Source organism: Adiantum capillus-veneris, chromosome 24 (assembly GCF_014529385.1).
Source record: "Adiantum capillus-veneris isolate H3 chromosome 24, ASM1452938v2, whole genome shotgun sequence".
Taxonomy (NCBI): Eukaryota; Viridiplantae; Streptophyta; class Polypodiopsida; order Polypodiales; family Pteridaceae; genus Adiantum; species Adiantum capillus-veneris.
Genome location: NC_140954.1, coordinates 97,959,420 through 97,987,370, shown reverse-complemented (window position 1 = coordinate 97,987,370; position 27,951 = coordinate 97,959,420). Strand labels below are relative to the sequence as shown.

The following is a 27,951-nucleotide window of genomic DNA, read 5'->3' as shown; positions in this document are numbered from 1 at the left end:
CGTCTACATCCTTCTTGAGTCTCGGCCAAAAGAAGTAACGCTCTACCCCCTTCAAGGTGGTATCGATGCCGCGATGACCCGTAAACGGTGGACAATGGCACTCTGTCAAGACCTTTTCCCTCAAAGGTTGTGTGACACACAACATCGTTCTCTTCATCAAGTAGCCATCCCGTATGGAATATCCTGGAACTATCTCCCCATTCTGTATCCAAGTAAAAACGTCGGTAAAGTCCGGATCTGTGGCGTACTGGTCAACCATAACCTCAAAGCTTGGATGATGGATCGCAGAAATAGCAAGGACGAAGGACTTCCGAGACAATGCATCTAACACTAAATTTTTTTGTCCCTAAACATGGACAATCTAGAAGTGAAACTGTGACAAGATATTAGCCCACCGCATCTGCTTTTCCAAAAGCTGCTTCTGCGACAAGAAGTAGCGCAAACTCTAATGATATGTAAAAACTGTAAAGTCGGCTCCGACTAGATAATGTCGCCACTGAGTGAGAGCATGGATCATCGCCACCGTGTTTTCTGGCTGTTTTTTGATAAAAATCAGCAACTTGACTGGTGGGATCACTGATTTTCGATGAAAAATCAGAGGACTGAACATCTTGCCTATCAAATTTTCAGAAAACTTATGAAATTCAGCATACTCTGACTCTATGTTTCTCTGTATGTAGTTGCAACAGGAGAGAGAGAGAGAGAGAGAGAGAGAGAGAGAGAGAGAGAGAGAGAGAGAGAGAGAGAGAGAGAGAGAGTAACTCTCAGCAGCGCGAAGAGAGCGGGCCTCTCTGTAGGTAGCGAAGAGAGGGTGTGATCAAAGAGAGAGAGGAAGAGAGCCAGTGGCCCATGTGCAACAAAGGGGGGCTCCTTCTTGCGCAGCAGCAGCTAAACGTTCACGTGGAGCAGTGGTTCCACCCTGGCGGAGGCCTACACGTGCTGGCCACGAGTGAGCGCACGCTCTGCCTTTCGATTTCTCTCTCCACGCGTCAGTTGAAGCTTTCGCTGGCCCTCGATTTTTTCTTGCGCTACCTTATTTCTACGCTGCAAGTAAGCTTGTTTTTATTACTAAGTGGCACCTTTATTTTTTTAAGTGTGGCCAGGAAAAGAACCCACTTACAGAGACTGCAAAAACATACAGCGAACTCATTTTTTGATCCCTCTGCTCCCCTCACTACGCTCCTCTCTCCATCTACTCGCACTACCATGCCCTCGCCATCACCTGCTTGCCTTCGGACGCGTACGCCGACGCGTAGCGCTCTTCGGAGTTCGACTTTTCGCGACCGAAAAGTACAGAAAAGGCCTCAGTTTCGCGTGAAACCTTCAGTTTTTCACAGATTTCGCCATGGATTCCTCCAGCTCGGATGTGCAGCGTGACGACGCACCAGGTAATGTTCAAATTCCATTCATGCATGCTTTCTACACATGGATTACAAGTACTTTCCAGAGCTTCGACCAGCGTGTTACAGCTCTGGAAAACACGAACGTTCAGACGAACATTCGCTTGGCCTCTCTCGAAGGGGTCGTACAAGGGCTTAGTTCCAGACTTACTGCTCTGGAAAATATGGCTCAGTCGACGACTGTGCGTATTTCCGAGGGCGAAACTCATCTCCAACAACTGCGGATGCAGATTGCTGCTTTTGGGCGTTCACAGGGTGGTCCGACTACCATGATTCCGTACAAAACTACAAATTTCTCAAGGGAAGAGGAGTGTACGGAACTGGCTGTAAATAACTGGCTGCATCAGTGGACCATGTATTTTGTTCTCCATGGGGAGCATGATGAACGGAGGATTCAAACGATTCCTCTTTATCTACGCAGTAAGGTGCTTGCCTGGTGGCGCGACATGACAGAAAAGCCTACGACGTGGACGGATTTCTGTGTGAAATTCAAGAGGGATTTCGCCAAAATGGATCCTTTGAAAGCTTACGCCAAATTGCAGAGTCTTTTGATAAGTATACAACAGCTTTCAAAGAAGCGCTCACCTTTTGCAAGGTGGATTCCACCCATGCCGTGCACATGTACTTGTTGGGATTACATGAAGATTACCGTTGGCCTTAATCAAGGACAAAGCCCCGACTAACGTCGAAGATGCAGTGGCAAAGGCAGGACGTTCCATTTGATAAATGGAGTGAACTATGAGAAAAAAAGAACTGCAGACCATCAATCCGGTGAGGGTGCTTCGAGGAAGCGACCCTGATTCCAGCATAAGTCCAAATCACCGTCGAGATCTTCTCAGGAGAAGAAGAAAGCCAAAAATGCTTCAGTTGTTGACGCAGTGAAGAAGGGAGCTGAGGGTGCTTCGAGGAAGCGACCCCGATTCCAGCATAAGTCCAAATCACCGCCGAGATCTTCTCAGGAGAAGAAGAAAGCCAAAAATGCTTCACTTGTTGACGCAGTGAAGAAGGGAGCTTGCTTCGGATGTGGCCAGACAGGTCACCAAATCAAGGATTGCCCCAAGAAGAAGACAAAGAAACTGCAAGGTCGTCCTTCGGTTCAAATTCACGAGATCTCAAGTAACTCTGACATCATTCAAGTTGAAATCCATCATTTAGCGCACAATTCATGCACTAATTGTACTTTTAGCACCAAAGTGTTTGGTAAAACGAAGAAGATCAATGGTCACGACGTGACCGTACTCTTTGATAATGGAAGCTCACACAATTTTGTGGATGCAAAATTAGTGCAGAAACTGAGCCTGCTGGACGCTGGACGCTCGTGGCGAGGATACGGATGTCTGGAATCGGATGGTTCCAGATTTGTCGCTTGAGCTAGCTGATTACAAAGAGAACCTGGATTTCCACATCATGCGCTTGGACAGAGTAGATGTTATTTTAGGAATTCCATGGTTTTATGATAAACAAAACTAATTGTATATAGACTATGTACATCACTCTCTAGTTTTTGTTAAGCAAGACATGCCTCATGTACCTGTGTCGCTTTGTAATCAGATTTCTGTAAATAATGGTTTTGCAATACCAGTTGTTACTGCTTTGGAAATGTATAAAGATATAAAGTCTTCTGATGTTGACTTTTATCAATGTGTACCATCTGCTTGGTTTGATTCGTTAGTGCTTGGTACTTCTGTCACTGAATTTTGTAAAAATGTTTCATGTTCTTCTGTTGAACTTGGGGATTCCGACGAATCCGACCTTATCCGCGAAATCGTGACTGATTTCAAGGATGTTTTTCCCCATGATCTACCTCCTGGCTTGCCACCTTCCAGAGGAGTAGATCATGGCATTGACTTGGTGGCTGGTAGTCAGCCCTTCTCAAAGCAGCCCTATCGGTTTAGTAAAACCGAGGAGGACGAGATTCAGCGGCAGCTGAAAGATTATCTCGACAAGGGTTTTGTTCGGCCAAGAAAATCCCCGTGGGGAGCGCGAGTGTTACTTTCTCGAAAGAAGGATAACACTATGCACTTCTACGTAGATTACAAGGGGTTGAATAAGCTCATTGTCAAGAATAAGTATCCGCTTCCACGCATGGACGATCTGATAGATCGGCTCCATGGAGCATTGTATTTTACAAAGATAGACGTACAATCAAGCTATCACCAAATACGGATCAAACTGGACAAGTTTCCATACGCGTTATGGTCACTATGAGTTTTTGGTCTTGCCTTTTGGTTTGACCAATGCTCCAGCTATGTTTCAACAGATGATGAATGATCTGCTGAGACCGTTTCTAAGAAACTTCGTTGTTGTATTTCTCGATGACATCTTGATATACAACCAAAGTTTGTCTAAGCACTAAGCGCATATACGCGCTGTTCTCGAAGTACTGAGAATTGAGAACCTTTATGCTAAGGCTTCTAAGTGTGAATTCTTTAGGAAAGAGCTTTTGTACTTGGGTCACGTCATTACTCGCGATGGAATTCGTGTTGACCCTGAAAAATTGGATAAAGTGCGAAATTGGCCCATTCTGAAGAATGTGCGCCAAGTAAAGTCCTTTTTAGGCTTTACAAGATTCTTTTGCAAATTCATCAAGGATTACTCTAAAGTTGCTGCTCCGCTTACACAACTTTTAAAAGGAGGGGTGAAAGGGCCGAAGACTTCGGATCCTCACCGTAAAGATAATCCCCCTGTTGTCTGGAATGAGCGTTTCGACGAGAGCTTTCGGACACTGAAGCACTTGGTGACTACCGCGCCAATATTGCACATTGTGGATCCTAGCAAACCGTTTGTGGTTGAAACGGATGCTAGTGATTATGCCATTGGTGCGGCGTTATACCAGGATGGACGTCCTGTCGCGTTTGAAAGTAAGAAACTTTCTGACACTGAGATGCATTATCCAACAGATGAGAAGGAGCTTTATGCCGTAGTCCACTCCTAGAGGAAATGGCGACACTACTTGTAAGGCTCTACGTTTGTTGCATAGACGGATCATCACTCCTTGCGCTATGTCTGTGATCAGGATGATCTCAGAGGCCGGAAGGCTAGATCGATTGAGCTTGCGCAAGAGTTTGACTTTGAAATCCGTTATAGAAAAGGATCCAGCAATTGAGTTGCCGATGCGCTCAGCAAAATTCCGGAGGTTAATGCCTTGCTATGGCTGAAATCTTGACGGATTTCTATCTCTCTCCGAGGGCTATGTCGTTCTGATGGGCATTTTGGCAAGATATGGAACGAGGTCGAAGCAGGGCATGACTCGCGTACAGGCTTGGGTGATCCAGAGACCCAAGTGAGTTGTGCTGGAGAGACGAGACAGCGGCAATATTCCATTAGAGGAGGACTATTGTTCAAAAATGGTAAAGTCTGCGTCCAGAAATCGATGAGGTTCGACAAAGGATTTTGTGCGAATGCCACGATGTTCCTAGCGCTGGGCACCCAAGCATCCACAGAACTTTGGCTTTGGTCAAGCGATATTTCTATTGGCCAAGAATGCGCTCTTACATAGAGAGCTATGTGAAGAGATGCGCTCAGGGTCGGGTCAATAAGGCAGAGCGCCTCAAGAAAGCTGGCCTGGTACATCCATTGGAAATCCCAGATGCAAAGTGGCAGAGTATTTCCATGGACTTCATCGTTGGTTTGCCAAATACTAGTCACGGCAATGACGCCTTTTGGGTTGTGGTCGATAGACTCACAAAAATGGCGAAATTTATACCAACGAAGTCAACAGTAAAAAGCCATGAGTTGGCAGTTTTATTTGTCGATCACCTTTATAAGCTGTATGGTCTGCCAAAGGATATCGTCAGTGATCAAGATACTAAGTTCACTCGCCGATTTTGGCAAGATGTGTTTGCTCATCTTCAGACGAAGTTGAGTATGTCGTCTTCTGACCATCCTGAGTCCGACGGACAAACTGAGAGGATGAATCAAACATTAGAGGACATGTTGAGAGCTTATGTCTCTCACAGGCAGTCTGATTGGGAAAGATTATCTTCCACAGTTAGAGTTTGCCTATAATAGTAGCAAGCATTCTGCTACTGGATTTAGCCCATTCATGCTGATGTATGGATTTGAGCCTAAATCCCCGATTGCTATTGGCTTAGAGAAAGTCAAGGAACGCCAAGCTCGTGATTTCCTGTATGACTAACAAGAAATGCTCGAATTGGCTAAGGATAGTATAAGAACGGCTCGTGATCGAGTCACTACTTATGCTAATCAAAAGAGGTCTCCAAGGACTCTAGATGTGGGACAATGGGTCTATCTGAAGATACCCAAGGATTCCAAAACTATGCGAACGGGCAAGCATTATAAGCTTTCAGCTATATATTGTGGTCCATTCTTGGTCACAAAGAAGATTGGCCAAGTTGCCTATAAACTGGCTCTTCCTTCGGATGTTAGTGTACATCTAGTGTTTCATGTCAGCCGCCTTAAAGTAAAATTGGGCGAAGCCGACGTTGTTGTGCCCATCGAGGAAAATGTATGGCAAGATATGCAAACTACGTATATTCCTCGAGAACCAGAGGCAGTTTCAGATCATCGTACCCGTCATTCGCGCCGAAAGGCTTATGACGAGTACTTAATTAAATGGAAGGGTCAATCTGAAAGGTTCGCCACTTGGGAATCAATTAGAGCTTTAAAAGGTCAGTATCCCCACTTCATTGATGAGGACATCAATGGTTCTTAAGGGGGGAGTATGTTATGTCCCGCTCATAGGAGAGGGGATCTAGCCCAGACGCCGTCGAGATGGGCGTCCGGCGTCCGGTGTCCGGGCGGACTTGGTGTGAACCCGGCCAGTGTGGCCAGCCATTATTATAAAAGGGAGGCCAAGGCCTCATTGGCAGTCATCTGCCCCCACCAGCAGAGCGCCACTGGTTAGCCCGCGAGGCTAGGAGTGCGCGAGGTCACCTCGAGGAGGTGAGGCCGGGTGGTATGCAACGCTCGTCTTACAGGTGCACGCCTACGTCCTCGGACGCTGGCCCGAGCACGAGGGAGCTGTCGGATGGTGGCTATGGTCGGGTGGTTCGTCCGACGCGTGTCTGTAGGCGGTCCGTGTAGCCCGGAGATCCACTCCCTGTGTTCGTTTCATCTGGCAAAACCAACACTAGTCCAGTAGTCGATTTTGCCTTGAGTGTCTAAAAAGCAATCACCTCTGTCGAGGTCCCCACGAGAAAGGGACTCCTTTCTGAGTCAATAAGTACAAAGGTGAAGCTATCTCTACAAACTTCCGAATGAACCGCCGGTAGTAAGAACACAAGTCCAAAAAGCTTCAAACTTCATGAAAATTCTTTAAGTCAGGCCAATCGCAGATAGTCTCAGTTTTGGCCGGCTCCATCTGTACTCTTGCTGCTGAGATGATGTCTCCCAAGAAATGTATCACCGGTGTCAGGCATTTTTTGGATGAGCATAAAGCCAATAAATCATGCCAAAAAGCTTGCTAACTAGCCTCATGTATATATGTGTACACAGTGCTTTGAGTCTTAGGAGCGATCATGTAAAAATTCATGTACAAAGGCTTGGTTTTTCCGGGCTTGTTTACTAGAGTTTTGGGTTGTTTGAGTTCCCAAAAAGGGGTTTTCAATAAGTATTTTCAGTCGTGCTTTACAGCTTGTGAATCGGACTTGTACATCATGAGTTATGTACGTCCGAAGTGGGCAGTCTCGACTTAAAAGTGGTTGCAACTGCATGCAACAAAGGCAACTGGGCCAACTTGATGATTTACATTAGAAATGCTGAGATTTTAAGTTTCTAGAAGTAGCCGAAGTAATGGGCTCCGAGTCATGCTTTACGGCGTCGCATTTGGTGGCCGGAACGGTGCACTATGCTCCTGGGAAGTTGGTCGTGAGAGGAGGTGGAGCTCAGAATTTTATGTTGGGAGACGAGGAAGTCTGAGAAGTGTGGGAGGAGGATGCCATGTGGCACTAAGAAATCCCACATAGGGAGAAGTGGGCTCAAAGGAAGGGGTATATGGGGAGGATGGGGAAGGCTCTATTGTTGAGTCAAGTGAGAGAGAGGAGCTCTTTCCTCTTGGGCTATGGGGGGATCGTGGGCTTCTTGGGGAAGGAGGGGCGCCCTTTTGCCTTCACACTAGCCTGTCCAAGCGCCTGGCCCTCAGTTTGGTCCTTGGACAAAAAATTTGACCCCCCTCACTTGGGCTCCAAGCCACCGCCTTGCTTTATTTCCTTTCCCCAAAAAGGGCCCCAAATGGACCAATCACATGAGGAAATTGAAGAGAGATATGACGGCTACAAAAGGGAGAAAAATTCACTTCAATAAAAGTGGAAAATGCCCCCATTTTTATAGCTGCAACACTTGCAAACATTCCAGAGAGTTCATTTTTGAGCATAAGAGAGGACACCCCCAACTTCGAATGGTCACATCTCTCTCATCTTTTATCTGTTTTTAGCATTTGGATGCTCTACGGACATCTACTCGAGACGAGCTACATCTTCATGTCCTTGGTTTCTCCTAATTTCAAGTGTGTTTCATGCTAGAATGGTTCTTTATACATCTTTACAAGTGTTTATCACAGGTGGTTTCGGCGGTGTAATAGCTCTTCTTTTCGAAGATGTGACTCGTGCAAGACTATACAGCCACTCGTTTTCCTTGTCGTTTGCACGCTAACATCGGCAAGAAAAACTCGCTCTTTTTGGCATTAATAACCAATCTAAGGTCTGCTTCATTCTTAGAGAAAACTATAATATCATCAAAGAAAGTGCCCACAAAAGATTGACGCTCTCAAAAAATCCTATCCATCAATTCGTTGAAATTTGTTGGAGCATTTGTAAGTCCAAAGGGCATCACCATAAATTTGTATAACCAAACCTTGTCCGAAAGGCTGTCTTGTAGACATCTCCCAGAGCGATTCTAATATGATGATATCCGCTTTTCAAATCAATCCTGCTAAAACAAGAGGATCCCTGAAGTCTCTCATGAATATCATCGATCCTGGGAATCGGGAATCTGTTCCTAATAGTGATTTTATTGAGAGCTCTATAATCAATGCACATCCTCCAAGATCCGTCTTTCTTTAGTACCAATAAAACCGAAGAACAATAGGGTGAAGTACTAGGCTGGATGAGACCCTTTTCAAGGTGTTTCACTTGGTTCATGATTTCTTCATTCTGGGCTAGGCTAACACGGTAAGGTGGCCGGTTCGGTGGTGTGGTTCCAGGGATCAGATCAATAGTGTGGTCCTCAGGACAAAATGGAGGTAACTCGCCTGGTAGGCCTTTTGAGAAACAGCCAGCATGTGTGTGCAGAAATTCTTGTCGTTCTTTGTCCAATTCAAACATGTTCATTCGTTGTTCATCGCCTAATTCTTTCAAATAGATCGAGTAAACAAAAAGATTGGATTTCATTAATTTTGAAATGGCCGAAAAGCTGATACAATAGGGACGGACTCGCCCTTCAATTTTACATCAAGTACAATTTTCTTGCCATTCTCATCGGTCAAAGTCGCTTTCTTGGCCTGATAGTCGACCATGGTGTTGTTCTTATGGTACTAAGAATTCGTAGGAGGACGTCACACCCTTCCAAAGGTGTGATATAAAAGTCCTCGTGCCCTAAATATCCCTGACAATGCAAATGAAGTTTGCCAATGGACAGGTGTAATGGCTACATCCCATGCGGGCGCCGCTAGAACTACCTTCACCGGTGGCCCCATCCTATCGGGCGTAATCTCGAGTCTAGCCACCATTTCATGTGAAATGAAGTTGGCCTTGGCTCCTCCATCAAAGAAAATAAATGCTTCCTAATCTTTTACTTTGCCCCATGCGTGGCAAATTTCCGTACTTTCATCCATCTAACTTGGGTCCGTTCCCATACAATCCAGTACCAGTCCTGCTTTCATCTTGCCTTTTCTACCACGTTCTTCCGCTACTCTATAACTCTTAGGCCTTTCTTCAGTTTGTCCTCGTTGTGCCTTTTTTGAGGCACTTTGCGAAGATGTGCTCTTGTTCCCCGCAACCAAAACATTTCCCCTCTTTGAGATAGTCGACTCTCTGTTCCGCAGTCAAACGGGGTTGTGCATCCTTCTTTTTCTGGGAGTTCTTCTTCTTTCTATTGTCGTTTGTTGAGGTCTGTCTGGTCCTCTGAGTAAAACCTTCATCAGTGGGGCAGGTCAAGTTACCCGGATGTATCGAGAATCCCTGCTTAGCATGTCCCATTAGTTATTAGATGGACTCGGACTTTTGCTCATGGCAGTAACCTTGGATCTCTGTATGGAGTCTGCAGCAAAACCGCTCAACATGTTCTTTGAAAGTGACCTTCTTAAACAAAGAGGTCAGTAGAAAAGAATCCCAAAACCTCTTTCACAATATGCATCCAAAGTGTCACCCTTGGTCATCCAAAGATGGTTCCAAGCGGTTCTCACATCTCGTTCGTACTCCTGGGTCAACCTAGAAGAAATAAAGAGCCGTTTGAACTTCAGCCACTTGGTCGGGGCTTCTTTCCTCAGAAGAAGAGTGGACCACCATGTTCGTGCATTTCCCTTCAAAAACGATGTTGCCCTCTTGATCTTGGAGTGTTCTGAGTAGTGTCCTCCGGAGAAGGCTATATTAAACTGCTGAATGAAAGCCAAAGCTTTCAGAGCATCTCGGAATCCGGAAAAGGATTCAAATTTCACTGATTGTCCACCCTCTTTGTCTTTTTGTTCTCGTCTTCGGGGAAATCATACTGGTTGGCTCTGTAAAAGTGTTTCTTCTTTGCATAAAACATGTGATAGTCGGAGTCCGAACTGTCAGAGGATGACTCCTCTGTAGAACTATCAGAAATTGGTCGGAATCTGATCTTCTTTGCTTTTTTCTTGTTCTTTCCAAAACTTTGTTTCTTGCTTCGCTTCTTGCCCTTTCTGTCCTCCTCGCTCAAGTCGGAAGAGGAAGAGCTAGAAGAACTGTCGGAAGAAGAGAAAGAAGAACTGGGTAGTCCTTCAAAACGCACACACTTCTTCTCTTTTTATGCCGTTGCAAAAGAAGATTGACAGCCCAAGTAATCGGGGTAGTCAGTCCCCTTGTTGCGCTTCTTCAATTGCTTCTTCGATGGTTTCTTTGATGGCTTCTTCGTGTCTAGTAGCTGATTGATTTGGGTCTCGACAACATCATGGAGTTCTTCTTCAGTAAACATCCTCAGAGTAGGAGGTTTCTTGATTGCCGGTTTGATTGATGTCTCAATGGCTTTCTGACTGAGTATGCACTTCATCCATTGAGTGCTCGGTCAAAAATTTTGTATACTGGGGATCCTTGGCAAACTGAAGCATCTGCTTTGCGCACTAGTCAACCCGTTGTTGACGTTGCATCTCCATGAGTTCATACTGCAAGGGCCAAGGTGGCCCGTACTCATTGTCTGCAAATCCGCTTGAATTTCCCATACTCCCTCCCGCTTCAGGGGTGGCAGATGGAGTCGTCTGATTCTTTTCCAAATACATAGGTGCCGCGAGAAGAAGGATCGGATTTCCCGGTAGAAGAGAAATCGATCGTGCTCTAATACCATTGTAACAGACTTGGGCACCCCAAGTCTAGGTTCTGTCGCGACACAAGCGAAATTCACTTAAAACACTTCACAATTATTAAGTCAACACGGCCCGGCGCCGTGCCAAGAGAAATTGGCCCCAAAGACTGGCGCCCCTTTCGGTATTTCTTTTTGTATTAATCTTTTAGCAAAGTACAACTCCCGCAGGTCCTCAGCTCTCAGACTCTGCGTCCAGATGCTCTAAGAAGTGAGGTCCTTGGGCCTTTTTTATTCTTACAAAGGGATGCTAAAAGCAGAGCCCCCAAAAGCAGTGAAACTTAAAAACAAACTGCCCCAAAAGCAATTGGCTCAAAATCTGCTAGTCAAAACAGCCAGCACAAAAAGCAGAATTCCGTACAGCAGGCCACGTCAACATGTCAGTGTGATTTACGAGATCCGTACGGCCTGCCACGTCAGCGTCCATATAATCTGCCGTCAGCATCTGTACACTGCTTGCCCCGTCAGCAATCTGCAACGTCACCATTTTGTTAAGGATCATAACACCAAGGGATTAATATAACAACTGATTCAATCAAGTCAAAATGGTGCTTTGAAGTTTGGAAGCATGGCATATATGGAAAATACACCAAAGAGTGCATAAATGCTTGTGGATGCAACAACTCAAATAAGGCTTCTCATTCATTGTCATGACTCAAAAAATGTACCTGAATAAGAAGCCTCCAAATGCATTACGTTGAATAGATATGATATAGAGATCGACCCAAAGACCATATGATTGAACTTAAGACAAGGCTTGTGATAGCATGGTCTTTTGAAAAGTATGTAACATGAAAGAATTTGGTCCACCTACAAATTTTGAGATTTACATCTACATTTTGGCGGCTCCGAACTTGCTGCCATCCCTCCTCAGTCTAGCTATTTGTCGATGCTAGAGCTGGCTCTTTGGGGGTCTTTGACGCCCTGGTATGGGGAACCTTGGAACTCGAAGAGAGGACCGCCCTAGGGGCATGTGGCTATGGAGCTGGCCGAGCTCTCTTGCATGGAAAAGCTTTGGCAAGATGGCCCATTTGTCTGCAAATGAAACACTGGTTCGGGAGGCCCGAATACTCCACACTCTATCTGATCCAACCACCACTCACCCGAGGTAGTGAAACCACCTTCAGAAGTGTATGTGTGTCCCGAACAAGAACCTGCACAGTGGGTAACCCTACGGCCTTGCCCACAATTGAAGCTGAAGTACGCGGGGTCTCCAAGGCCATCCAAACCATGGAACCAATCCTAGAGAGTAGGGGTAGGTACTCCCGTCTCAAGCCTGGGAAGCAAATTGCAATAGGAAGATCTGCCTCCTCCTCAAGCACATCTGAGGTTGGGTCGAAGCCACGGTACCACTGTTTGAAGTAAGCTCAAGCATCCCGAATGCCAAGAGGGCTCATCGAGGTCACTTTGGCTGCCATTTCTGGAGACTCAAACTCTATCTAATAATAACCTCTCCCGAGAATCTGCACATCGATGATCTTCCCCACTTCAGTGAGGAGTTGGGCCTGGAGCAAGTCTCGAACCTCGCCTCTGTGGGGCCGTGTGCCAACGATCTTGCAGATGATCGAGGTGGCTTGAAGCCGTGCCACCTCGGCCATCAAGGTCGCTTGCTCTTCTGGAAAAAGAGCAAGTCGAAGGGTCAGCTCCGCGGTGTTGGACAAGAAGGCTTACTAGAGTCCATCTGAGGTGATGAAAAAGAAGGCGAGGACGATGAGGAAGGCTACCAATAGGCTGAAATCAGCCTACAGGGAGCTCAAGGGAGACAGGGCTACGAGGCGGGGCGGGAGCAAATCGAATCAAGGTGCGGGGTGGGCAGGCTACACGAGGAGGGAAGGGAGCGGGGGAGGTAGCGCAAACTGTGGGATTTTTATTTTTATTTTTTATTTTTTTTTGGGTGGGGGGGTGGGGGGGGGGGGGGGGCTTCACCCTTTTTCTAGTTCACGGCTCACATTGTTAGAGAGCCAAAGCTAGTTTTCTTTCTGTTCTATTTCTTAAATGTGGCATGCTTACCATTGTATTTTGGAGATTGAAGTTTTGTTTGCTTCATAGGAAGCTCCACTGGGAGTGGAAATGTTGGATTCTCTTGATGTCTGATGTGAAATGCACACAAATGGATGCATTTGATTTGTCCTATAGGTTAACTTCAGCCTCTAAAGGGCACTAATATGACAATCTATCCACACACATAAGTTTTGCAAGCTAATGACCATAATGATGCTAGTGATTATTAAACCAATCAAAGGAAAAACTGTCTTAACTAAGAAGCCAGAAAAGAGAGCTGTGGATGGGCAAATTTGGAAAGATTACGCTTGTTGGAAGGCTCTCTACAAGAGCTATGCACACACAAATCAAAGCTTGCAATGATGAGAGATGAACATGGGTGTACATGTACAAGAGCTATGTACACACAAATCAAATCACATTTGTGCCATGTAGGATATCTATGTGGCTAGAGGGTGTCTCCATGGCTAGAGGGAGTAAGCTATCCTTACCCCAACATGCAATATCACAAAAATGTCTTTAGAAATGAATTTCAATTCTTCACTACTTCAGAAAAATAATATAGATCAATTATTGACATTGACATTACATGCCCAATAATCTGTGAACTGAGTTTCAAACATACCAGAACATCGGCAGGAGACATCATGTCGATTCCCACTTTCATGTCCTCAGATCTTTTATGCACAAGTTTTACAGATGATGTAAACCCATTGAGATGTAAAACCTTCAGAGCCAAGAGATACATTGGAAGAAAGGCCTCACATGCTATGACAGGTTTGTCAAGCATACAATCTGAGGATGCTAAAACTGCTTCTCGCAAACTTCTTGATGCCATCATGGACAGCAATCCAGTTCCTGCCCTGTTTTTGAAGAACAATGAGTAGAGCTTAAAACACATATACCTTGAAGATTTTACCAGAAAATTTGTCATATCTTGCACACCCTCTCATAACGAAGAAGCATGAGCTGAAACAATGTACTGATTCTGGAGATTAAAACCTGAAAAGCTCTCTAATACAGTACTTCAATACTTCCCATAATTAAGCACCACATGCCTGTTGTTTTGCAACAGTTGCATGTGCCAGAATTTCTTTAGCAATAACCATGTCTCTTTGCTGACAAGAGTGAAATTGCCATTGCATGCTAGAGCTATGCGATAATGTGCAGCCAGAGAAGTTGAGATTTTGATTCTTATTTTCTGCAAAAAGCTGAAACATTCTGCAAGTTCCACTGGTATTATTATGATGACCATTGTGAGTTAAACCTAGGCACCGAAAGCTTCCTTTTAACTGTCAACAACTCCATTGTTGCTTTCTCAAGTATTATAGACCCGTGAGAAGTTGAGAACCAATTACACGACGACTCAACACCACACAGAAAAGGCATCAGTTTTTCTGATTTCCAGGGACAAGGATGCAAGCCGTGAGCCGAACACCAGTAATTAGTAATTACAGCTGCAAAATTGATCATGTCTACTGAGCTAGTTTTTGTCCTTTGGCTATTTTTGCAAGCGTAAGCGAGGGCGATTGCAATTCTTTCAAGGGGGAGTATGTCACAAGGTTGTGACGTGGCATGCTACAAGATAGACCGAGAAGACCCGGGGGTTAGAGTAGTTTAAAAACTCTAACCCAGACCAGCTTGAAGAACTTCTGGAACACTGACCAAGGGCCTAAACCCTATAAATCAGAAGTGTAAGGGCTGGCTGGAATTTCTGTAATTTGCGCTGAGCTGCCATGTGGCACTGCTCTACGGATTTCCTCATTTTGCACTAATTGAGGGCTGGCAGATTTGTGCATGATTTTGGGAACAGAGCTTTTGGGCAAAGTGCTTTTGAGTGTAGTGTTTTTGGGGGCTCTGGTTTTGGGCGTCTCTTGTGCAGTTTAGAAGAGTCTCTGGGGGCCATTCTCTGACAGAGCATCTCGGCGTAGAGTCTCGGAGAGTTGAACCCTCGGGAGTTGAACCTTTGTGATCGGCAATCAATAAAGAAATGTCGAAAGAGATGCCACTCTTTGGGGCTAGAACTCTCTCTCTCTCTCTCTCTCTCTCTCTCTCTCTCTCTCTCTCTCTCTCTCTCTAGCGCGCTGCTGCCCTGCCCTCGCGCTGTGCTGCTGCTGCTGCTGCTGCGCCTGCACCTGCACCTGCACGCTGCACCTGCACGCTGCGCGCGGTGCTGCCCCCCCTGCACTGCCTCTGCAACCTCGCCCCCCCCCCCCCCCCCCCTCCGCCTGCAGCTACGTCACACCCCCCCTTCTTCTACGCGTAGGGTTCCCCCCCTCTTTTACACGTAGGATGTCTCCCTCTCTTCCTCTACGCGTAGGAAGTCTTTAATTTTATTTTTTTTTGTATTTTTTCCATTTATTTTTTTTTTTATTTTTTTTTGAACCCCACCCCCCCCCCCACCACTTTGTAACTTTCGGGCCTCATAGGTCATTATGGCCTTTTGAAGACTTTAATATAACATTTCTTTTCATTCCTACCATACTTTACCCCCCCTCCCCCTCTCCTTCACTTTTGTTTTCTGAGCATACTCGCGCTCCAGCACTCGTATCGATCGCCGCCAGTGTGGGTGCACACGTACATCCAATGACTCCCAGCCGCCGCGCCCGCTACTAGGGTGGGTGCACACATACACCTAACTCCCTTGCGGACGGCGATCAAGCATGAGGAAGATGAACGATAAAGCCGACCCCCCTAGAGGATGCCATTCAAAAATGCAAAGAGGAGATGACGGAGATCATGACCAAGATGAACCGCAACCTCTGGGGCACAATAAACATACTCGAAGGACGCGTGCTGATCCATGAGAGCAAGATAAGCACGCTGGAAGACCGAGTGACGACCCAAGAGGAAGAGATCGCGTCACTCAAGAAAGAGCTCGCCGAAGCATGATCAAGAAACACACTAGAAGAGGGCGAACTGCAACCCTCAGTAATCGAAGAAATCAACACGATAAAGAAGCAAGTACGGGCCATCAAAGAAGGAGAAGAGCAGCATAAAGAAATGACGACTTCTTGGGTGGATGTTCTTACCAAAACTCAACAGAAGGCGGACGAAGCCGAGAAATGGATCAAGGTGGCCAAGAAAGGAAAAGGCAAGGAGATAACGCCCACGCCCACACCCAACAACATCATTAATCAGACACTAGCGGAGGAGCAGAGGAGAAGGGTGCTCGCTTTACATGTGAGAATTTGCGGTCTTAAAGACAAAGGCAATGTGGACGAAGAAGTAAAAGAACTCACATCCCTGATGGGGATTCATGAGCCGATGCACACAAGGGCATGGAGAGTGGGCAACATAAAGAAAAATGGAAGCAGTGGAGAAACCTCAAAAGAAAGAGCACTCATCCTCCGTTTTCCCTCCATGGAAGCAAAGAAGTCATTCTTGAAGAAAAGACCACCTCTTAGAGAGACTGGCATCTTTCTCGGGGATGATATCACCCTCTCGTAGATCGCTCATATGCAAGAAGTAATGCCGGAGATTAGAGCGGCAAGGGAAAAAGGCAAGATCGCTTTTTACCGAGACGGAAAAGTGGTAATACTAGAACGACGCTCCACATCACGGTGCGAGACTTATGGGACCACACTCAAAGTAGCTGCCTGGAACTGCAATGGATCTATGCGTCTTGATGTGGGTACCTTTGAGGATAGCTTTACTAGAAGAGACATCATCTTTTACTCTAAGACACACCAGACCCCAGGGCAATCCATGCCTCACATCAGTGGATACACGTGGGAGACAGCCTACAGACAAGAGACACGCTCAGAGCACAGAGGACGGGGCTCGAGGGGAGTGGCAGTGTTATTTAGAGAGGATCTGCAGCCACTGATACATATAGCCCGCAGGGACGAGCAGGCTAGGTACATGTGGGTGAGACTGAAAGCAGAGACAAGCAGATACCTCTATCTAGCTATTTGCTACTTTCCCCCGAGTACATCAGTTTATGCATCACCCAGAGGACAGTCCCCTTTCTCTATTTTGGATGATGACATATGGGAGTTCTCTAGGGACAATGACATTATCATCCTAGGGGACTTCAATGCTAGGACTGCCCATCACCAGGTAGTGTTTTATGATACTTCAGAGGAGATGCTAAGAGAACTAGATGTTGTAGAGACGGGCCTTTCCGGACTATCACACAATGTGGAATGTACCGAGTATGGGCGACACCTGATAGACATGGGCACTGCACATGGATTGGCCATCTTGAACGGCCTACAGAGATTTCCTGCTTCGAGAGGTTTTACATGCTTCCCACACAGACATGGAGCCAGCACAGTAGACTATGTCATGGCACAGCCGAAACTCATCTCTAGTATCCAGGATCTCACAGTTGAGCCCAGAACAATCGGGGTGGCAGTGGATCATGCTCTTGTGTCGATGACCATCTCCTTCCAGTTCAGTGTAGCACACAGGCCACGAGTAGCAGCCCCTACTCGCTACACATTCACACGGGAGACGGATTCTGTATACATGGACGGAATATACAGACGCCTATGCACTGAGGACCCGGGGCGACCTCTGGAAGAGCTAACTACTATACTGACACAGACATTACATGAGGCAGCAGAAGAAGCATACCCACACCCAGCCTGAGCAGAGCCATCGATCAGGGAGCATGCCTCAGAACAGCTGGTACGATGAGGAGTGCCGCCAGACTAGAGCCAGACTTCAGAGGGAGGTGTTGTTGGGGGACGTCACTCACAGACAATCATTGATTGACTTCCGACGCCTGGTACGGCGGAAGAAGAGGGCTTTTTTGGCTTGACTCAAGCAGGATCTATATCAGCTATTCTTGAGTCAGGACTCCCATGAGGCATGGCGGCTCTTTCATGAGCAGTCCCCCCCCCCCCAATTTCCTCCACAGAGACCTGGGGGCAGTACACATCATCTTTGTACACATTACCCAGACAGCAGGCCCTCCCCAACCCCCCCGATCCATGCCCACACGCATGTGTCTTTTTCACCGCTGAGATGGTGAAGAAAGCTATTGACAGGATGAAGACTGGGAGAGCATATGATCATGATGGCCAAGTCGCTGAGCATTTCATGCATGCCAAAGACCTACTAGCAGAGCTTCTAGCAGTTATGTTTAACCGGGCCATGTGTGAGGGCTTACCAGACTCTTGGAGCCTATCTACGATCGTACCTATCTTCAAATCAGGAGATCCCATGGAGCCTGGGAATTACCGCACTATTATGATTGGGCACACACTGGCACGGTTGTATGCATCCATTCTGGAGCAACAGCTGAGTAGATGGGCAGAGAGGGAAGGGATACGTGCAACTGGGCACGCAGGATTCAGGAGAGGCTTCTCTACTCTTGACCATATCCTAACACTCAGGGCCATCATCGAAGAAGGCAGATCTCATGGGAGACGGATCTATTGTAGCTTTGTGGACTTCCGCAAAGCTTTCGACACGGTACCCAGAGCTAGACTGATGCGCAGACTACAGGAAATGGGAGTACCCACAGAACTCATTTGGGGGATCATGGCATTGTACAGATCAGTAGTAGGGCATGTACGCACCCCGGAGGGACTTTCTACACCGGTTTACTCCACTATTGGGGTGAAACAGGGCTGCCCGCTCTCTCCTACTCTTTTCGGTATGTATGTGGATGAGGTTTCTGACTACATTGACAACGATGGGGATAAAGGTGCTCAGTTGGCAGGGACATGGATTCCACTTTTGTTATATGCTGATGACATAGTGTTGATCTCCGAATCCCCAAAAGGAATGCAACGTCAATTGGATGCTTTGCATACGTTTGCCCACGAAAGTGGTTTGTCTGTCAACCAGGGTAAAACCAAGGTTATGGTGTTTAATACCACCCCACAGTGGATCAGGAGGTCAGCACCTACATTCACATACGGCCAGGAGATTGTGGAGTACACAGACGCTTACACTTACCTTGGAGTGGTTTTTAGCGGACCTGCATTCTCACTCAGAAGAGCAGCAGAGACCAGACTTACTAGAGCCCACGCAGCATTGGGTAGATTAGAGAGGATGTGTTCGCAGGTTCAATTTCAGGATCCCCGGACGAAGCTCTGGCTCTTTGACACCTTGGTGGCTTCAGCATTGCTCTATGGAACCGAGATATGGGGACCTTCACTGGATCACCACGGGAGGCCGGGTCGCTCAGACGGATGGGGGAACATGGAGAAACCTCTCGTCTCTATGATCTTGCGGCTCATTAGAGCCAAGGCATCAGTACCACGGGCCATTATCCGAGCAGAGCTAGCGGCCCCCCCCACTTGTGGTGGAGGCGCTCACCAGATCAGTCTCCTTCATAAACCGCACATGGGCACTTCTTAGAGACAGATATGCTCGCATAGCACTTGAATCCTCTCGACAGCTAGCCATACAAGGAGATACAACATGCTGGTATGGGGAGATGACATCATGGTTTCAGGCACATGGGTTCAGCATAGACAGGCTACCACCATTCCAGTACTCATTGGATGCACCATCTCTCACCCTTACACAGTCAAAGATCACCAAGCTCATCCGCCAAGACCTGACCCAGCTAGACACCAGGAGGACATAGATACAACCAGCACAGGAATTGGGCACAGAAGATGGCTTTCTACAGAGACCACCTCCTCCAACTTACGGAAGATGGTTTTGTGGGGAGACCCAGATACATGGATACCCACTTGTCTCATGGGATACGATGTGCTATTGGCCAGTTACGCACATCTTCTCACCAGTTGCGGATTGAGACTGGGAGATATAGCGGAGTACCAGCAGAGGACAGGACGTGCCCCTTGTGTAACATGAAACCTGAGACAGAGCTACACTATACATGCCGCTGCCCCGTCTACTACGAGATACGAGGCCGCTTCCATTGCTTGTTCAGAGAGGGTTTTGGACCACCCTCAAGAGTCATGGGATACGAAGATCAGAGATGCCTGGGTTTGTTCCTGCTCGAGCTGCGCAAACACAGAGATAGCCTGATGAATGGCGAGGCTAGCCAGTCTCAAAGACGGATCACAGACTTCTTCAGAGCAGACACGGGACAGCCGCAAGAGCCACTCCCACAGCAGAGCTCCCCCCCGTCTCACACCAGAGGCACACTGATTGACCGAGCAATTGAACTGGGGAAATCCAGGCGCCCACGACTGCGAAGAACAACACAGCATCAACGAAGGCTACGACAGAAAATTCGGAGCACGCTAGCCAGGCATACACGACGCCCGATCAGACTACTAACCATGGAGGAAATTGATGAGATTCGCGAACAACCGATGCTAGATCTCTTGTGATTCAGCTATCCCAACAAGCCGCCCATTATTCTGCTTAGTTTTTTGCCTGACTCACATCGACCAACTTAGGACCCCATAGTATATATCTTTGTTTTGTACTGTTGTTAGGTTATTTTGTTACTCTGACTTTGTATCAGATCCACCACTTTGTAACTTTCGGGTCTCATAGGTCATTGTGCCTTTTGAAGACGTTAATATAACATTTCATTTTATAATTGGTATGATGAGGAGTGTCGACAGAGGAGAGCTCAGATACAGCGGGACCTTACATTGGGAGTGATCACCTATAGACAGTCTCGCATTGCTACACGACGACTAGTGCGGCGGAAGAAGCGAGCTTTCTTGGTCCAGATGGAGCAAGATTTATATCAGCTCTTCCTTAGTAGAGATTCAGGAGAGGCTTGGCGTCTATTCCATGAGAAGTCTCCCCCACCAGTGATTACTTCTACAAAGATATGGGGGAAATATGCAACATCTTTGTACACTGTACCTAGACAACCACCATTACCAGACCCACCACAACCATGTCCGGCTACGAGCACCTTCTTTACCACTGAGATGGTAAAGGAGGCCATTGACAGGATGAAGACCAGACGGGCACAGGATCATGAGGGTTTGGTAGCAGAGCACATTATACATGCTGGGGATTTGTTGGCAGAGATGCTTGCACGGATATTCAACCGTGTCATGTGTGAGGGTCTCCCTGAGTCTTGGAGATTATCTACTATTGTACCTATCTTCAAGACAGGTGACCCCACAGTGCCGGGGAATTACAGTACTATCATGGTAGGACACACATTGGCACGGTTATATGCATCCATCCTCGAGCATAGGCTGAGCAGTTGGGCAGAGATTATGGGCATACGAGCACCTGGGCAGGCTGGTTTCAGAAGGGGTTTCTCCACACTAGATCATGTCTTTGCACTCAGAGCTATCATTGAGGAGGGTCGAGCACATGGTAGACGGATATACTGCAGCTTTGTGGATTTTCGCAAAGCCTTTGACACAGTGCCGAGGGCCAGATTGATGCACCGGCTTATGGAATTGGGGGTACCCACAGAGCTGATGTGGGGGATCATGGCATTGTACAGTTCAGTGATGGGTCATGTACGCACATCAGAGGGGATATCCGACATAGTTCACTCCACCATCGGAGTGAAACAGGGATGCCCACTGTCCTCTACTTTATTTGGTATGTATGTTGATGGGGTCTCTGATTATATTGACAGAGGAGGTGATAGAGGTGCTCAGCTTGCAGGGACATGGATCCCTCTTTTATTGTATGCTGACGATATCGTGTTGATATCAGAATCGCCAGAGGATATGCAGAGACATTTGGACGCATTGCATAGTTTTGCAGAGGATAGTGGATTGTCTGTCAACCTTGGTAAAACCAAGGTCATGGTATTTAATACCACGCCACAGTGGGTTAGAAGATCAGCACCTACTTTCACATATGGACAGGACAGTATGGAGTACACTGATGCATACACATATCTTGGGGTGGTCTTTAGTGGACCGAGGTTCACACTGAAAGTAGCAGCAGACACTAGATTGACTCGTGCCTATGCAGCCCTAGGTGGTTTAGAGAGGATTTGCTCGCAAGTTCAGTTCCAGGAACCTCGAACAAAGCTCTGGCTTTTCGATACTTTGGTCGCTTCAGTTATGCACTACGCGGTTCAGGTTTGGGGACCGTCTATTGACAGTGCTGGATGGACTAATATGGAGAGACCCCTGATATCTATGATTTCTAGGCTGATTAGAGCCAAGGCCTCAGTCCCACATGACATCATTCGAGCGGAGCTGGCTGCCCCACCTATGGAGGTTGAGGCACTCACCAGATCAGTATCATTTGTACACAACTTATGGGACACCACCAGGGACAGGTATGCCAGGCTTGCTCTCGAGTCATCCAGACAGCTGGCATTACAGGGAGATACATCATGTTGGTATGCACAGATGAACTCATGGTTTCAGAGGCATGGTTTCAGCATGGACAGGCTGCCCCCTTTCCAGTATTCTCTTGATCCACCATCCTTGGCTCTTACACGGATGGAGACTACTAGACTCATTCGGCAGGATCTTATCCAGCTTGATAGCAAGAGGACATGGATAGAACCATCACGGGAGTTGGGTACGAAGAGGGTTTTCTATAGAGAACATCTTCTTCAACTCACGACATACGAATTTGTCACACGGCCCAGTTACATGGACACACATCTATCTCATAGGTTACGATGTGCTATTGGCCAGATTCGCACATCTTCACACCAGCTTGGGATTGAGACAGGTAGATTCAGAGGTATACCAGCAGACAGTAGGATATGTCAGTTATGCCATGCAGAGCCAGAGACAGAGTTTCACTACATATGTCGCTGCACAGTCTACTATGAGATACGGGGACGCTTTCATTGTCTATTCAGAGATGGTTTTGACTCGTTAGACAGAGTCATGAGATATCAGGATCAAAGATGTCTCGGATTATTCCTACTTGAGATTCAGAGACATAGAGACGCTCTATTGAATGGGCAAAGACAGAGACAGTCCCAGAGACGCATCTCAGATTTCTTCAGTTTGAGTACCACAGAGTCAGAGGGGACACCACCACCAGAGAGCTCGGTTCCCACCCATACACACATCAGCGGTACTCTCATTGATCGAGCTATAGAGTTAGGGAGATCGAGACGACCGCGACTGAGAAGGGGAGCCACGCAGCACCGGCGGAGATTGCGGCAGAGGATCCACAGGATTCTAGCACGCCACCCAGAATGTCGATCGGGATAGGCTTCATGCTATTGCTATATTGTATCATGGTGACACTTATCCCCACTTTGTACCTTTATGGCATGATACCATTGCTCAGCCTACCAGCCACCCATAGGAGTCGGTAGCACTCCTATCAGTTCTTTGTTTGTAGTTTTCTTGTTTGTACCCAGACTTGGTACTAGACTCATCATTGTAATCAGTTGGTCTCATAGGTCATTTTGGCCTCTTGTAGACGTTAATATATCATCATTTCATTTCATCATCTCTCTCTCTCTCTCTCTCTCTCTCTCTCTCTCTCTCTCTCTCTCTCTCTCTCTCTCTCTCTCTCTCAGCACCCCTCGCCCCTTGCCCTGCAGCATCCGCCCCTCGCCGCTCAGCTCGCCCCTCGCCCTGCACCCCCTCGCCCTGCAGCACCCGCCCCTCGCCCCTCGCCCTGCACCCCCTCGCCCTGCACCCACCCCTCGCCCTGCACCCGCCCCTCGCCGCTCGTCCCTAACCCCCTCGCCCCTCGCCCTGCACCCCCTCGCCCCTCGCCCTGCACCCGCCCCTCGCCGCTCGTCCCTAGCCCTCACCCCCCACCCTTGCCCCTAGCACCCACCCCTCGTCCCTAGCCCTCGCCCCTTCCCCTTCCTCCTCGCCCTCGCCCCCGTCAAACCCCCCCCCCCCCTATCTCCTCGCTCTAGCTTTATCTCCTAGCCCCTCGCCCTTGAATCTTGAACCTACCCTCCCCCTTTTTCCATCGCCCTCGCCTATGGCTTGACTAAAACACAAATTAATTAATTAATTTGCTTGCTCTGATTTAATTTTTGCTTTGCTTCAATTCTCCCTGCGGAAAGCACTGCCCACCGAAAAGCAAAAAGGAAAATCACAAAATCAGAAAGGCCGATTCTACTACTACAGGTGCTAGAACAGGAGCACACCCAGCGCTGTTTTGGTTGTGTGGGACAGCTTGGACAGGTTCAGATTTGTGGTGTATGCAAGACAGCGTTAGACAGGACATTGGGCCCAAGGCCCCTCCATTATTTTGGCTTTTGGCTTTAAGGGTGACGCCCGCAGTGGGCTGTAGTTGTATCTTTACCCGCCGTGGAATGCTTGATGCGGATGTATGCTTGATGCGGGAGACAATGTATGCATAGTGTGGATGCATATGTGCGCTTAGTGGCTCTTTTTCGGACAGTGATTAAGCATGAGGAAGCTGAGCGATAAAGCCGACCCCCTAGAGGATGCCATTCAAAAGTGCAAAGAGAAAATGACGGAGACTATTACCAAAATGAACCGCAATCTATTGGGCACAATAAATATGCTCGAAGGACGCGTCCTGATCCAAGAAAGCAAGATAAGCGCACTGGAAGACCGACTGACGGCTCAGAACGAAGAGATTGCGTCACTCAAAAAAGATCTCGCCGAAGCACGATCAAGCAACACACTGGAAGAGGGCGAATTGCAACCCTCAGTAATCGAAGAAATCAATACTATCAAGGAGCAAGTACGGGCCATAAAAGAGGGAGAAGAGCAACACAAAGAGATGACGACTTCTTGGGTGGATGTTCTTACAAAGACTCAGCAGAAGGCGGATGAAGCCGAGAAATGGATCGAGGTGGCCAAGAAAGGAAAAGGCAAGGAGATAACGTCCACATCCACACCCACTAGCATTAATCAGACACTAGAGGAGAAGCAAAGAAGACATGTGCGCGCTTTACATGTGAGAATTTGCGGTCTTAAAGACAAAGGCAATGTGGACGAAGAGGTAAAAGAACTCATGGCCTTGATGGGGGTTCATGAGCAGACGCACACAAGAGCTTGGAGAGTGGGCAACATAAAGAAAAATGGAAGCAGTGGGGAAACCTCAAAAGAAATGGCACTCATCCTCCATTTTCCCTCCATGGAAGCCAAGAAGTCCTTGAAGAAAAGGCCAACTCTTAAAGAGACGGGCATTTTTCTCGAGGATGATCTTACTCTCTCACAGATTGCTCATATGCAGGAAGTAATGCCGGAGATTAGAGCGGCAAGGGGAAAAGGCAAGATTGCCTTTTACCGAGATGGAAGAGTAGTAATACTGGAGCGACGCTCCACATGATGGTGCGAGCCTTATGGGACCACACTCAAAGTGGCGGCCTGGAACTGTAATGGATCCATGCGTCTTGATGTGGGTGCTTTTGAGGATAGCTTTACTGGAAGAGACATCATCTTTTACTCTGAGACACACCAGGCCCCTGGGCAATCCATGCCTCACATCAGTGGATACACATGGGAGACAGCTTACAGACAGGAGAAACGCTCAGAGCACAGAGGAAGGGGCTCAGGGGAAGTGCGAGTGTTATTTAGAGAGGATTTGCAACCATTGATACATATAGCCCGCAGGGATGAGCAAGCTAGGTACATGTGGGTGAGATTGAAAGCAGAGACAGGCAGATATCTCTACCTTGCTATTTGCTACTTTCCCCCGAGTTCATCGATCAATGCATCACCCCGAGGACAGTCCCCCTTTTCTATTTTGGATGATGACATATGGGAGTTCTCTAGAGATGGTGACATTATCATTCTAGGGGACTTCAATGCTAGGACTGCTCATCACCAGACAATGTTTTATGATACTTCACAGGAGATGCTGAGAGAGCTAGATGTTGTAGAGACGGGCCTGTCCAAACTATCACACGATGCGGAATATATTGAATATGGACGACACCTAATAGACATGGGCACCCCACATGGACTAGCCATCTTGAATGGCATACAGAGGTTTCCTGCTTCGGGAGGCTTCACGTGCTTCCCACACAGACATGGAGCCGGCACAGTGGACTATGTCATGGCACAACCGAGCCTCATCTCTAGTATCGAGGACCTCACGGTGGACCCAGACCTGTTGGTGTGGCAGTGGATCATGCTCTTGTATCGCTGACCATTTCTTTTCAATTTCGTGTAGCACATAGGCTACGGGCAGCAGCCCCTACTCGCTACACCTTCACACGGGAGACGGACTCTGTATACATCGATGGGATCTATAGACGCCTGTGCACAGAGGAGCCAGGGCGACCTCTGGAGGAGCTTACTACTATACTGACACAGACACTACATGATGCAACAGTAGAGGCATACCCACACACCCAGCCTGAGCAGAAACGTCGTTAAGGGAGCATGCCCCAGAACAGTTGGTATGATGAGAAATGCCGGGACACTAGAGCTAGACTTCAGAGGGAGGTGCTTTTGGGAAACATCACTCATAGGCAGTCACAGATTGACTTCCGACGCCTAGTGCGGCGAGAGAAGACGGCATTTTTGGCTCGCCTAGAGCAGGATCTATACCAGCTATTCTTGAGTCAGGACTCACGTCAGGCGTGGAGGCTCTTTCATGAGCACTCCCCCCCCGCTTTGCCATCACTTCTACAGAGGCCTGGGGCCAGTATGCATCATCTTTGTACACAGTTCCTGAACATCCCCCCCTTCCCGACCACCCCGATCCATGCCCGCACACGTGGTTTTTTCGCCGCTGAGATGGTGAGGAAGGCCATTGACAGGATGAAGACTGGGAAAGCATATGATCATGATGGCTTAGTGGCTGAGCATTTCATACATGCCAGAGATTTACTAGCAGAGCTTCTAGCAGTAATGTTTAACCGTGCCATGTGTGAGGGCTTGCCTGATACCTGAAGCCTATCTACTATTGTACCTAACTTCAAGTCGGGAGACCCTATGGAGCCTAGGAACTATCGCACTATCATGATTGGACACACATTGGCACGGTTGTATGCATCTATTCTTGAGCAGCAGCTGAGTAGATAGGCAGAGAGAGAGGGGATGCGCGCAGCCGGGCAGGCAGGTTTCAGGGGGGGGTTTTCTACTCTTGACCATATCTTCACACTCAGAGCCATCATTGAGGAGGGCAGGTCGCTTGCGAGACGGATCTCTTGCAGCTTTGAGGATTTCCGTAAAGCATTTGACACAATGCCCAGAGCGAGACTCGTGCACAGATTACAGCAGATGGGAGTACCCACACAGAGGTCATTTGGGGGGTCATGGCATTATACAGGTCAGTAGTGGGGCATGTACGCACCCCAGAGGGTCTATCCACACCGGTTTACTCCACTATTGAGGTGAAGTAGGGCTGCCCGCTCTCTCCTACTCTATTTGGTATGTATGTAGATGAGGTTTCTGACTACATTGAGAGAGATGGTGATAGAGGTGCACAGCTAGCAGGGACATGGATTCCACTATTGTTATATGCTGATGATATTGTTTTGATTTCTGACTCTCCGGAGGGGATGCAATGTCAACTGCATGCTTTGCATAGGTTTGCCCAAGAAAGTGGTTTGTCCGTCAACCTTGGTAAAACCAAGGTCATGGTTTTTAACACCACCCCACAGTGGATCAGGAGGTCAGCGCCCGCCTTCACATACGGATAGGAGAAGGTGGAGTATACAGATGCTCACACTTACCTTGGAGTGGTTTTCAGTGGACCAGCATTTTCATTGAGGAGGGCAGCAGAGACTAGATTGACCAGAGCCCATGCGGCAGTAAATTGGAAAGGATGTGTTCACAGGTTCAGTTTCAAGAGCCTCGGACGAAGCTCTGGCTCTTTGACACTTTGGTGGCCTCTGTATTGCTCTATGGAGCTGAGATTTGGGGACCTTCAGTGGACCATCACGAGAGGACAGGCCGCAGTGATGGATGGGGGGACATGGAGAAGCCTCTGGTCTCTATGATCTCGCGGCTCATTAAGGCCAAGACTTCAGTATCACATGCTATTATATGAGCAGAGCTAACTGCCTCCCCACTGCTGGTTGAGGCGCTCACCAGATCTGTCTCCTTCATGCACCGCATGTGGGAACTTCCCAGAGATAGATATGCATGCCTTGCACTTGAGGCCTCCCGACAATTAGCCGTGCAGGGAGATACAGCATGCTGGTATGGGGAGATGACGTCATGGTTTCAGGCGCATGGGTTCAGCATAGACAGATTGCCTCCTTTCCAATACTCACTGGACGCGCCCTCTGTGACTCTTACACAATCCGAGATCACCAGGCTCA

The 27,951-nt window shown here is 47.7% G+C and overlaps 1 protein-coding gene across 3 annotated transcripts in view; it reads right to left on the bottom strand.

Moving 5' to 3' along the window:
* PRMT7 (protein arginine methyltransferase 7) overlaps positions 1–27,951 on the bottom strand; it is a 204,769-nt gene that overhangs the window by 100,435 nt on the left and 76,383 nt on the right. For 2 of the 3 annotated variants that reach the window (XM_086497858.1, XM_086497856.1), the window contains exons 2-3: positions 13,519–13,756; positions 11,254–11,364 (exon numbers count right to left, since the gene is read on the bottom strand). In XM_086497858.1, coding sequence (XP_086353984.1) covers positions 11,254–11,364; positions 13,519–13,756 — 349 coding nt within the window. The remainder of the gene's footprint in view (positions 1–11,253; positions 11,365–13,518; positions 13,757–27,951) is intronic. The other variant, XM_086497857.1, reaches the window with a different exon arrangement.